At 45.8% G+C, this 13,288-nt stretch overlaps 2 protein-coding genes and 1 pseudogene across 6 annotated transcripts in view; 2 read left to right on the top strand and 1 right to left on the bottom strand.

Annotated features, from left to right (window-relative positions):
- Nucleotides 1-13,288, top strand: part of PPP1R13B (protein phosphatase 1 regulatory subunit 13B) — a 74,839-nt gene that overhangs the window by 41,478 nt on the left and 20,073 nt on the right. For all 4 annotated transcript variants that reach the window (XR_013827082.1, XM_079912831.1, XM_079912832.1 and 1 more), the window contains exon 4: nucleotides 3,432-3,508. Coding sequence is in view for 3 of the 4 variants with exons in the window: in XM_079912831.1 (XP_079768957.1) it covers nucleotides 3,432-3,508 (77 nt within the window). In the remaining variant the exon portion in view is untranslated. The remainder of the gene's footprint in view (nucleotides 1-3,431; nucleotides 3,509-13,288) is intronic.
- On the top strand, nucleotides 1,822-2,621 carry LOC307181829 (melanoma-associated antigen 9-like; annotated as a pseudogene). The gene is made up of 2 exons: nucleotides 1,822-2,080; nucleotides 2,149-2,621. The product of its transcript is annotated as a melanoma-associated antigen 9-like (transcript).
- Nucleotides 11,732-12,785, bottom strand: LOC307181934 (small ribosomal subunit protein eS27-like). The gene has a single exon (XM_079912836.1). It carries the CDS (start codon nucleotides 12,204-12,206, stop codon nucleotides 12,051-12,053), a length of 156 nt encoding a protein of 51 aa, XP_079768962.1. The 5' UTR covers nucleotides 12,207-12,785; the 3' UTR covers nucleotides 11,732-12,050.

Consider the following 13,288-nt stretch of genomic DNA (forward strand, 5'->3'; position numbering starts at 1 on the left):
CATGTTTCCTCTCTGCTCCCCACAGAGCTGAGGACAAGCCAGTTGTCAGTGATATATATTGTTTAAAAGGAGTTACATTTGAGTATTTATTGCCTGTAGAACTATAAGATATAACAAGAAGTAAAGGACAACCCTGACTTAAAACAGTAGGAATTCTCTATATGGAAGCTAGAGGAGAGTGTGGAGGACATTTCCTTCAATCACCTTGTATACCTGGGGGAACAGAAGCTTAATGTGTAAAGTAACTCGGTGCAGGTCATGTGCAGAGTGTAAGCTAGAATCCGGGGGCTGGTGTGATGGAGTTTGGAGCGAGGCCTCCTGGGTTCAGCACCGGCCCTGCTGCTTACTCAGTTTGGACCTTGGGCACGTGACTTCCATCCCTGTGGCTCCGTTTCCTTACGTGCGGGTGCATTGGCTTGTGGTGGCAGTTAATGAGGCGTCCTGGCGCAGTGCTCACTAAGTGTCAGCTCTTACTATTACTTTCTGACTCCAGAATGCAAGACCATCAAGTTTCTTCTTTACCATCAAAGATTAAGTGGCACTTGATATAATTCCAATGTTGCGTGTTCTATAGTATTCTAATTTGATGGCTTGCTGTTTGCAAGAGGCAGCAATGATAGAATATTAAATTAACCCGAGTACCTTATTTCTTAAAAGTACTAATAACTAAGAATTTAATTTACCCTGTAAACTGATAGATGCTGTAGTCTAGGATGTGTGTATGCCTAATTTCTGCTAATAGGAAATATAATAGCTGTGATGAAATGGCTATTGTATATTCGACTGTGTTCAGTGGCATACTCTGTCATTCCCATTTGTTTAACCTCATTTTTCATTATCACCTCCCTAAAGGCCCTTTACTGGATATAGTATTCTTACTTGCCCCTGTCTTCCCCCTATCAGATGTACTGTATATCTGTTTATGTACCCAGTAGCTTTGCTTTATACATAAGAAGAGTAAGATTTTTTTTTTAATAAATTTATTTATTTATTTTTGGCTGCGTAGGGTCTTCGTTGCTGTGCACAGGCTTTCTCTAGTTGCGGCGAGCAGGGGCTACTCTTCGTTGCAGTGCACAGGCTTCTCATTGCAGTGGCTTCTCTTGTTGCGGAGCACGGGCTCTAGGCACATGGGCTTCAGTAGTTGTGGCACGCGGGCTCAGTAGTTGGGGCTCGCGGACTCTAGAGCGCAGGCCCAGTAGCTGTGGCGCACGGGCTTAGTTGCTCCGCCGCATGTGGGATCTTCCCGGAGCAGGGCTCAAACCCGTGTCCCCTGCATTGGCAGCTGGATTTGTAACCACTGTGCCACCAGGGAAGTCCAGGCTTTAATTTTTAATAACAATTAATTGTGGTAAAACAACAGAGAAGAAACTCTGAAGTCTGGCTGTGAGCAAAGAGGCACCACTGGAAGGTGTGCTTCTTCTTGGACCCTCCCCTGCGGTCAGGGGTGCTGCAGCTCCCACCCAGCCTCCAGTCTGGGGCACAGAGTCACTCTCTGCACGGGGTGCAGCTGGTCGGAGGCTCAGAGCTGACCGGGAGGTAGCCTGTTCCAGCCAGCATTTCATCCAGGACCCAAGAGGGCTCCAGGAACCGGAAGGCGAAGGCCCAGGTCTGAGGACCGTGTCCTCAGGTCACAGAGCAGAGGAGGCCCAGGCAGTGCCAGGAGTCAAGGTGAGGTTGGCAGGGGACAGGCCGCCCAGGAGGGGTGCCCCTGTGAGGCCCGAGAGCACCCCTCAGAAGAAGACCTGCCCATGGTCCCCATCTGTCACCCCTGCCCACACTCCTGTCGGCGGCCCGATCCCAGTCATCAGGCCCCTGGTCCAGATGAGTGAGCTCTGCAAGCCTGAGGCAGACCTTCAGGCCCCAGTCCAGGCCCAGGGCCCAGTGGAGGTGCAGCTGTTCGGGACTGAGGGGGAGGAGGCTGCATCCCCCTCCTCCTCCTCCTCCCCAGTCCGTGCCCGCCCCCCAACCCAGGCCGAGTCCTTGTCCCAGGAGGCACTTGGTGTGCTGATGGCTGACCTGGTGGGGTTCCTGCTCCTCAAGTATCGCGCCAAGGAGCTGACCTCCGAGGCGGAGTTGCTGAGTATGATCCTCCGGGACCATTGGGACCACTTCCCCGTGGTCTTCAGCCATGCCTGCGAGTGCATGCAGCTGTCTGTGGCATGGACGTGAAGGAGGTGGACCCCAGCAAGCACACCTATGTCCTGGTCCCCACCCTGGGCCTCACCTGGGATGCCATGTTGATCGATGCGCAGAGCATGTCCAAGGTTGGCCTCCTGGTGATGCTTCTGGCCGTGATCCTCCTGCAGGGTGAATGTGCCTCTGAGGAGGAGGTCTGGGAAGCACTGAGCGTCATGGGGGTGTATGCAGGAAGCAGCACTGCATCTATGGGGAGCCCAGGGAGCTGCTCACCAAAGTGTGGGTGCAGGAGGGCTACCTGGAGTACCAGCAGGTGCCCCACAGCAACCCGGCCCACTACGAGTTCCTGTGGGGTCCCCGGGGCCAACATGGAGACCAGCAAGTGGCAGGTCCTGGAGTATCTGCTCAGGGTCCATCGATGGGATCCCAGGTCCTTCCCATCCCTGTCTGCAGAGGCTGTGAGCATTGAGGAAGAGGGGCCCTGAGCCAGAGCAGCAGCCAGGCTCCTTCCAGGCCCACGTCCAGCAGCTTTTCTTGCAGGGCAAGAAGGGAGGCTGATCCTCCACTGTGAGTTTGAAGAGGGAGCAGCCAGCCTTCTAAGTAGTGAGGGTCTGGGAGAGTTAGGGGAACACGGTGTATAGCATCTTTGGGTTCCTGTTGTGTATGATGACATGGAATATCATCTCTGTTTTCTTTAGGAATTCTTCAAATATTGTTCCTTTTAAAAGAAGGCTTAATAAGCTTTGGTATCTAAGTTTGTGAATGGCATTGATCACACACGTATTTGTGCTAATTCAGTTCAACGACAAGAGTTTCGCTATTTTGTAAAACAGATTGTAAGATTCCCATACTATTTTGTGATCCTGAACAAGATAACATGGCATTGGAATATGAATCTCTTGGAAATGAGAAAGAACTTTAGAATAAAATTGATGAGGTCAAGAAAAAGAGAAATAAAAGTAAAAGTTAATTCTAAAAAATACACACACACACACACACACACACACACACACATAAACGTAAAATTTACCATCTTGACCATTTTCTAAGTGTTAGAAACTTTTTGATATAAAGCAATTTCAAAATTCTGAAATAGAATATTAGAAAAAATTTTCATTTAAACAACTTTATGTATACAGGTTGATTATAAGACATTTTTTCAACTGTACTAATTTTTGAGTTGTCCAGCCTGGTATTTTATGCTTGTGTTCAATAAATATTTGAATAAGTGAAGAAATGATAAAATATCGCTTTTCTAGTATGTCTTTTAGTAAGTTTGGCCTTCATTTCTCTAGGTGGCCATCAGACCCAAGAGCAAAGAACTCAGAGAAATGTAATAAATGTACCTGGAGAAAAACGCACTGAAAATGGGGTAAGTAATAGTGAATTAAATTGAAAAATTTTAATTGCTTTTTATAGGTACTAATGAATTGGGGTTATAATTTATTTTTAAAGAATTAATTTTGGGGTAGTGCTAACCGAAAACAATAAAACAGCCAATTATTTTACCAGCAAAACAAGTTTATTTGGGAACAGTGAAGAATTGCAATTCAGGACCCGCAGCTCTGGACAACCACATCCCAGTCCTCTAAAGCAAAAGGAAACTCTTTTTTAGAGGAGAAGGGGAAGTTGGGAGGGGCCGCTGTCAACAAAAAGTCTGTTGGAGGAACCTGGGAGTTTGAAGTATGGTGGCTTTACATTGGCTGAATTGTTGTCAGGCAAAGAGGAGATTGTTCTTCCTGCTGCTGGTGGCAGTAGAATGGTGTTACTTCCTCTGGGGATGCACAGTACATCTCTTCCTGTTGGGATCTGCACCAGTGTCTAGTGGTATGTGTGTGAGCGCTCCCCATTGTGGCTTCCCAACTCCATTTTCCTGAGGTTGCCCTTTATTTTCACAGAAGTTGTCATTTCTGTTGAATATTTCAAACATTTTTATGAAGTTATAAAGTGGCAGTCACTTGAGTGGTAATGGTTTTATCAGCCCATACCATGGCCCATGCACTGGATGGTCTCAAGCAGAGCAGTGCTCTCCATGCCCGTTACATGTTGCCGCCCACAGCATGTCCTGGAGCAGCAGCTGCATGTGTGCCTCTGTGCTCGTGACAATGGCCTGTCTCCAGGAAGCAAATGGTCTAGCCTCTAGACTAAGAGATGGACAGGCAGACTTGCTTTGTATCTTCAGTGTTGATGTCTTGATCCTTCTGTCAGGTCTTAAAAGACAAAGTGGCTGGTGGGTTGAAGTCTTCATAGGTGCCTCCAGGAAAGAGAACTTCCTTTATCATATGGTGTAGAGTTGGAGCATAGGCCTAACATTGATATAGGTGAGGAATTTTGTCTAAGTAGAAGCGTTCTTCTTTTTTCAATATTTATTTATTTTATCTGGTTGCATCGGGTCTTCGTTGCAGCAGGTGGGCTCCTTTGTGACTTGCAGGCTCCTTTGTTGTGGCACATGGGCTCCTTAGCTGTGGCATGCGTGTGGAATCTAGTTTCCTGACCAGGGATTGAACCTGGCCCCCTGCATTGGGAGCACTGAGTCTTATCCACTGCGCCACCAGGGAAGTCCTAAAGGGTTCTTTTTAAGAAATACATGTTAAAAGAATGAGCAGAAATGAATGAATGAGGGTGAATGAATGAGAGAAGGAAGAATGAGAAATTTTCACCATGGTCTTTTCTGGAAGTTTTAGTAATAAGTTTTCCAAATAATTTTCAGGCTGGAGAATTAGTTTCTTTTTCTGGCTCTGCCACTAACTAGGTGTGTAGCCTTGGGCGGGTCACCCCCTGGCATGTGCTTGGCACAGCTATACACTGGAAAAAGCACCGGCCTGGAGTGCGGAGGGCCCACGCTCAGACACGGCTTCAGAACTTTCTAACAAGCTAAGTCTGAGCAAGTTACTTTGCCTCTGTACTTTCCAACTCGCTATTATTGATTTCCGATTTTATTTGTTTTATTGGCTACCATTGTGACTTTAAATGATATACTTAAGTCTCTATTTCTTTGTATGATAAACTTTAAACCATGTCTCTGGACCTCCCTTCTTGTAAGATGAGAGTATTAGCACCCCCTCCCTTTTCTCCGTCTCCCCTTCCCTCCTGTCCTACCTTCCAGCTTTTTCAGCTGTACTTTTCTTTTTTTTTTTTTTTTTTTTTTTTTGTGGTACGTGGGCCTCTCACTGCTGTGGCCTCTCCCGTTGCGGAGCACAGGCTCCGGACGCGCAGGCCCAGCGGCCATGGCTCACAGGCCCAGCCGCTCCGCGGCATGTGGGATCCTCCCGGACCCGTGTCCCCTGCATTGGTAGGCAGACTCCCAACCACTGCGCCACCAGGGAGGCCCTTTTTTTTTTTTTTTAATTTATTTATTTTTGGCTGTGTTGGGTCTTTGTTGCTGTGCGCGGGCTTTCTCTAGTTGCAGCAAGTGGGGGCTACTCTTTGTTGCAGTGCGTGGGCTTCTCATTGTGGTGGCTTCTCTTGTTGCGGAGCATGGGCTCTAGGCGTGCAGGCTTCAGTAGTTGTGGCATGTGGGCTCAGTAGTTGTGGCTCGCGGGCTCTAGAGAGCAGGCTCAGTAGTTGTGGTGCACGGGCTTAGTTGCTCCACGGCATGTGGGATCTTTCCAGGCCAGGCATCGAACCCATGTCCCCTGCATTGGCAGACGGATTCTTAACCACTGCGCCACCAGGGAAGCCCTCAGCTGTACTTTTATGTTGTCAATGTTGATAATATTTGTGTACTTTTATCTAAGTATAGTTAAGACTTTATACTTTGTTTATACATTGGTTATAAAGTTGAAAACTATTTAATGGTGTTTATTATTTTAGATTTTTCAGATATTAGCCACTGCAGAGCTAAATGGTATACTAGATTATATTTTCTTCTTTTTAGTTCCAATGTACTAATCCTTGTGCCACTTAAGGAGAACTATTCCTAATGTCAAGATTAAGGATTCTCCTTCCTTACCCTTCAATTTCTAAAGATCATTCCACAAATCCTCTTCTTATTCCTGCCTTCTGATATACTTGTCCACTCCAAATCTAGAGCCTTTGTGGGGTTCCGTCAGGCATATGTGCTTCAGAAAGTCATAAGAAATAAAGGCCCAGGCCCCACTGGCAGAACTTTTGACTCAGTAAGTTTGGAATGGGCCTGGAAAACTCCCTATATGACTCTGTTGCCCTGCCAGGTTTGGGAACCTCCAGGTTACATGTACCCACTGTCGGAAGCATTCAGAACTTACCTGTACAACAGAATTTTGAAGATCCTTTTGAGTTCTAAGATTTCCTGACCTGAGCTTTAGGGAAGGTGAAGTAAATACATTGAGTAGGCTTTGTGTATTGAGGCGGGGTATGTGTGTATATGATAAAGGGAAGGGACTCAGGAGGAAAGGATTCCCTTCCAATAATGTAATAAGGTGAGTTTTGATGTTTTGATGTGATGGGTCTGTGATCTTTTCCAGGATGAAGTTGTTTCTTGTTAACATGGAAATGATGTTTACATTTCAAGAGCAACAAAACTGAAACCTGAAACCAAAATTAAAAATGTGTTTGTAGGGCTTCCCTGGTGGCGCAGTGGTTGAGAGTCCACCTGCCAATGCAGGGGACATGGGTTCGTGCCCCGGTCCAGGAAGATCCCACATGCCGCGGAGCAGCTGGGCCCGTGAGCCATGGCCGCTGAGCCTGCGCGTCTGGAGCCTGTGCTCCGCAATGGGAGAGGCCACAGCAGCGAGAGGCCTGCGTACCGCCAAAAAAAAAAAAGAAATGTGTTTGTAGCCTTTACATGAGCTTATAATTAGAGGAAGGTAGAGAGCTAGCGAGGAGGTATAACTCTGGCCTAGAAGCATGACATCTAAGATGTTACTGTGTTTTATGGCACACACACCTGCCTTTTCAGCCTAATAATATATTACCTTTGTGAAGTACTTTATTGTCTACAAAGCACTTTTACATGCATTTTTTTTTTTTTTTTTGGGTGGTACGCGGGCCTCTCACTGCTGTGGCCTCTCCCGTTGCGGAGCACAGGCTCCGGACGCGCAGGCCCAGCGGCCACGGCTCACGGGCCCAGCCACTCTGCGGCATGTGGGATCCTCCTGGACCAGGGCACGAACCCGTGTCCCCTGCACCGGCAGGCGGACTCTCAACCACTTGCGCCACCAGGGAAGCCCTACGTGCATTTTTAAAGTTAATAAGATGTTAAAAATGTCCTTCTCCAAAAATGTTTTTGTGTATATCCTGGATATAGAATGGTGGCACAGTGAACCTTCTGTCTGTGGGCTACAGCAACCAGGAACAGATCCAGCAGCCTGTGGGTTGGAAGAGAAAGACAGGCTGCTGATTTGGTGTGATTCATGCCCATTAGCAGCTGCTGAGGCAGGAGGCTGCGAAAGTTCTGCTCTCCTAAAATTGCAGGTCATGAAGTCAGGTTGTCTAAGAAATAAAGGCCCACGGGCCTCCCTGGTGGTGCAGTGGTTAAGAGTCCGCCTACCTATGCAGGAGACACGGGTTCGAGCCCTGGTCCATGAAGATTCCACATGCCATGGAGCAACTAGGCCCATGCGCCACAACTACTCAGCCCACGTGCCACAACTGATGAAGCCCGTGCACCTAGAACCCGTGCACCGCAATGAAGAGTAGCCCCCACTCGCCACAACTAGAGAAGCCCGCGCACGGCAGCAAAGATCCAACACAGCCAAAAGTAGATAAATAAATTTATGTATTTAAAAAAAAAAGAAAGGCCCAGATCCCATTGGCGGAACTTTTGATTCAGTAAGTGTGAGGTGGGCCTGGAAGACTCCCCATATGACTGTTGCCCTGCCAGTTTGGGAACCTCCAGGTTATATGCACACACTGTCGTAAGTATTTGGAACTTACTTTTCCAACAGAACTTTGAAGATCTTGTTTAACTTTATGGTATAAAGGCAAATTGATTTATTCTCATTGTGTATGCCTGTATCAGGGGTCCCAAGACCACCCCCGGTGTCGGTGATTTGCTTGGAGGACTCACAGGGCTCAGCATTATGGTTGTGCTCACGGCTGCAACCTCCTCCAGTCAGAGGACACAGAGCAAGAGCAACAGAGGGAAGAGGGGCACGGGGTGACATCTGAGGAAACCAGGCTCCCAAGAGTCCGCTCCCAGTGGAGTCACACAGAATGCACTTAATTCTTCCAACCGCTAATCATAACACGTGTGAAATGTCTGCCGGGGAAGCTCGTCAGAGCCCCGAGCCCTGGGGTTTTATTGGGAGCTGCTCATGTGGGCAGCCTCTGTCTAGCAAGCACCAAAACTCCAGACTCCCAGAAGGAAAGCAAGCATTTTACTTAGGTGTCCTGAAAGTATCTATACTTCTTTGCTGTTTTCTCAGCCAGTCAGGCTAAATCTGAGTCCGTTTGTGCTCTCTTCCTCTACATCCACTAAGTTGCCAAGGCCAGTTGATCCTACCCCCACCCCCCATATTTTCTTCTAAGAGCTTTATAGTTGTAGCTCTTATATTTAGGTCTGTGGTCCATTTTGAGTTAATTTTTGTGTATGGTATGAAGTAGGGGGGCCAAGTTTATTCTTTTGCATGTAAATATCCAATTACCCCAGCACCATTTCGTGCAAAGACTATCCTTTCCCCATTGAATTGTCTTGGCACCTTTGTCAAATCAATCGACTGTATATGTGTTTGTTTGTTTCTGGAAGCATTTATTATTAATATGGTCACTTAGTCTCCTTGTTTTCCATATGGTACCCAGGACTCAGCTGGGACTGTCATCTCCCAGGCCAGATAACGTTTCAATTGTCTAGAGAATAAACTTCTAGACTTCCGCCAGGGTAAGAGAGAGGCAGTCACCTAGATCATAGAGTTGGGGAGGAGATCTAGGGATTTGAGTGCTTCTTAAATATCTTTCACTCAGTTTGCTTTATTTTAGGTGCCTTACATTTCATCCCCCTTTCCAGAGGTACATAGTTTTGCCAATTCCTGAGCCCTTTGAAGGTTCTGTGATATAACTGGTTTCTTCATCCAGTTTCACCTCTTCTCTCTTGAGGTTTGTCTCAGATCTACTAGGTCAGTTACTTCTCATCCATTCTCTCTCCAGCTTCCAAACATTCTTGTTGTCTCCATTCCTGTTTTTGTGGTTTTATATTATTTGATGTCAAAAATCCCTTTACTATCATATAGTGGTTTTGAGATTTAATGAAATTAGGATTAAATAATTCTGTGTTTTGAGCAGAAGAACTAAGTGTACATTTCTGTTAATTTCTCCTGTTGGGATTTGTTGAACTTACTGATTCTGAGGATTGGCATCTATCAACATAGCTGGAAAGTTCTCTACTGTTATCTCTACAGGTATATCTTCTTCCACATTCTTTCTTTTTTCTTCTCTGGAACTTTGATTAGACATGTTATATCTTTCATTTTATCCTTAATTACTCTTTAATATTTTCACTTTCTTTGTCTCTTTGTACTGTGTTCTGGATAATGTCTTAAGATACATTTTTCAGTTAATGAACTCTGTCTTTCACTATGTTTATTTGGATGTTAGTACATATAATATGCTTTTAATGTTACTTGTTATGAAAAGACAAGGCACAGTGTGGGAGAAAATACTTGCAAATACTATACCTAATAAGGAACTATATTCAAAATATAAAAAGAAATCTCAAATCTCATTAAGAAAATAAAACAGTTTTAGAAGAAGCAGGCAGAATATTTGAATAGATGCTTCACTAAAGAAGGTATGTGAATGTCAAGTAAGCACGTGTAAACATGTTCCACATCATTAGTTTTTAGGAAAATACAAATTAAAACCACAGTGAGATACTACCACGCATCCATCAGAATGTCTAAAACTAAAAAGACTGGTGATAGCAAGTGCTGGCAGAGGTGTGGAGAGCCTGCGAGACACACACGGCTGCTGAGAATCTAAGTGGTGTGGTCTGGAACACAGTTGGACAGTTTCTTTAAAACTTGAACATAAATCTGTTATACGATACAGCAGTTCTAAGTATTTACACGAGAAAGGAAAGCAGATGTCCATATAAACTTGTACATGAATGTTATAGCAGTTTGATTTGTGGTAGCCAAAAATCTAGAAAAACCCTAATGTCTGTTAACAGGTGAATGGACAAAAAAACTGTTATATCCATACAATGAAATATTCCTGAGCAATAAAAAAGAATGAACCGGGCTTCCCTGGTGGCGCAGTGGTTAAGAATCCGCCTGCCAATGCAGCGGACATGGGTTCAAGCCCTGGTCTGGGAAGATCCCACATGCCGTGGAGCAGCTAAGCCCGTGTGCCACAACTACTGAGCCTGTGCTCTAGAGCCTGCAAGCCACAACAACTGAGCCCATGCACCACAACTACTGAACCTGTGCTCTAGAACCTGTGAGCCACAACTACTGAGCCTGCGCTCTAGAGCCTGCAAGCCACAACAACTGAGCCCATGCACCACAACTACTGAACCTGTGCTCTAGAACCTGTGAGCCACAACTACTGAGCCCACGTGCCACGACTACTGAAGCCCGTGTGCCTAGAGCCCGTGCTCCGCAACAAGAGAAGCTACCGCAATGAGAAGCCCGCGCACTGTAACAAAAGAGTAGCCCTCACTCACTGCAACTAGAGAAAGCCTGCGCACAGCAACAAAGACCCAACAACACAGCCAAAAATAAATAAATAAATAAATTTTTTAAAAAAGAAAAGAATGAACCACTGCTGCATGCTGCACCATGGATGGATCTCAAATCATTACGCTGTAAGAAAGAAGCCAGACAAAAGAGTACACACTGTATAGTTCCATTTATATAAAATTCGAGAAAACGTAAACTAATTTCTAGTAAGAGAAAGTAGATCAGCAGTTGCCTGTGCACCTGGGACCTTGGAAGGGGTTGGAGGGAGGTGGGAGGGAGGGATTACAAAGGAGCACAAGGAGGTTTTAAGGGTGATGGGTTTGTCCATTTTCTTCATTGTGGTGATAGTTTCATGGTGTGCATGTTTGTCAGAACGTGTCAAATTGTGCACTTTGGATATGTACAGTTTATTATATGTCAACTACAGTAAAGTGGATTTAAACAGTCATTAAAAATTTTTCAGTTTAGAGGTTTTAATTGGTTCTTTTCCACCTCTTCTTGGTTACTCTTTGGTCATATTTTAAGCTTCTCTTACTTCTTTAAACACACTAAACATAGTCATTTCATATTCTGCAACTAATAATTTCAGTTTCTGCATATGTCGCTTCTACTGGCTTTAAGTCATGGTTTTATGATCTTTGTGTGCTTTGATTTTTGACAATGAGCTTCTCATTTTCCTTGGAACTTGACCTGTGAGGTTTTTGTTTGTTTGTTTGTTTTTGCGGTACGCGGGCCTCTCACTGTTGTGGCCTCTCCCGTTGCGGAGCACAGGCTCCGGACGCGCAGGCTCAGCAGCCATGGCTCATGGGCCCAGCCGCTCCGCGGCATGTGGGATCTTCCCAGACCGGGGCACGAACCCGTGTCCCCTGCATCGGCAGGCAGACTCTCAATCGCTGCGCCACCAGGGAAGCCTGACCTGTGAGTATTTTTAAGGTCTGGATGAAGGTGGGATTTTCCCAGGTGGTTTGCATTTGCTTTGGTCAGTAACTGGGCATGCAGATAGACTCACTCTGTGGTCCCCTTTGTGGGTCTTGAAGCTTGCATGAAGGCTGTCAAGTCTTCATAGATTCTTAGCGGGGTCGTCCCCCTCCACTCAGACTGCGATGGAGAGAGGGCAGATTTCTCCTGCTCCCATCTGTGGGTTTGAGGCTGTTTCTCATTCACTGTCACACTGAATCGGGGTCCTGGATGTATATGGGCATCTCCTATTGGACTCTCCACCCTGGGTTGGTCTCGTCTTTCTCTCTCTTTTTTTTTTTTTAAATCTGAAATGTGTTTATTGGGATGGTTTCCTGTTCTTCTTGATTCAGGGTGCTTTTAGTGCTGCTTCTGTCTGGAGGAGCATCCTTCTGTAAGCCTTGCTCTTCCTCTGGTAGGCTGGCAGAGGACAGTAGAGCAGCCGCCACACAAAACTACTGTCTGTGCATGGCTAGAGACGGTGATTTTATAGCATCCTGGGCATTTCACATCCATGAAGTAGGAACTGGGGCTCTGCACCAGGCGCTTCTTCTTGTGTTCCTCTTCTCTCCTGGAAAGGGATGAAGGAGATCCATTCCGAGAGGCGTGTTCTCTTGGGGAGGTCGTCACTACCGGAAAACCATATTTCTCTCTTAGTGCCAGGCTTCAGCAGCTCCAGAGGGCAAGTCTCCAGGTGGGCATAAGGTGGCTTTGATATTTCCTCAATGCCCAGAGCTTCTGCTGTCTCTTTATTTTGGCCCCTGTAGCTTCCTTCCTGCTGTGTCAGCTCAGTGATGCTTTTAAAAATAGGTTTTTATGATTTTTATTTTTTTTTGTGGTATGCGGGCCTCTCACTGTTGTGGCCTCTCCTGTTGCGGAGGACAGGCTCCAGACACGCAGGCTTAGCGGCCATGGCTTACGGGCCCAGCCGCTCTGTGGCATGTGGGATCTTCCCGGACCGGGGCATGAACCCGTGTCCCCTGCATCGGCAGGCAGACTGTCAACCACTGCGCCACCAGGGAAGCCCGGTTTTTATGTTTTATCTTGCCTTTTAATTGTTGCTATCAGGAGAGTAGCTCAGCGTGTTTTGTGGACCACATTCTGAGAGATGGAGCAGTTACCATAATGCTCAGCTTGTAGCACTCATGCGGGGTGTAGTTGGTTTCTCTTATTGGTGTTCATGCTCTTTGATAGCCCTGTTCCCCTGTTGATCTTTCTAGCCCCAACTGCGCCTAGCCACTTGCCTTGGGTATAAATGTGGTTAAACCACACTGAATTGGTATCAGTGAATTTTAACCATATGAGTGATTCACATATAGGATAAAATAGCATATTGTAGTAGCATTGCAGGAGGTGGGAGCCAGTATATGCTTTAGATATCTGATTGACTCTTATTAATTTGTAAGACTTAGTAATTTTTGGAATATGAAATACACCAGTCCCAGAGCACAATGAGATGTTAGGTTCAATTTTACAGAATATTTTATGTGATAAAAATAAACCTACATGCTTATAATGTACCTTGATATCATTATCACCTATTTTTTTGTTTGCTAAATAAGCAAGTAAAAATACTCTCCAAACCTGAAAGTTTATAA

The sequence above is a fragment of the Stenella coeruleoalba genome, assembly GCF_951394435.1.
Source record: "Stenella coeruleoalba genome assembly, chromosome: 2".
NCBI lineage: Eukaryota > Metazoa > Chordata > Mammalia > Artiodactyla > Delphinidae > Stenella > Stenella coeruleoalba.

Coding starts and splice junctions, on each gene's coding strand:
- LOC307181934 (XM_079912836.1), bottom strand. CDS start 12,206: ATGGATGTGAAATGCCCAGGATGCTATAAAATCACCGTCTCTAGCCAT.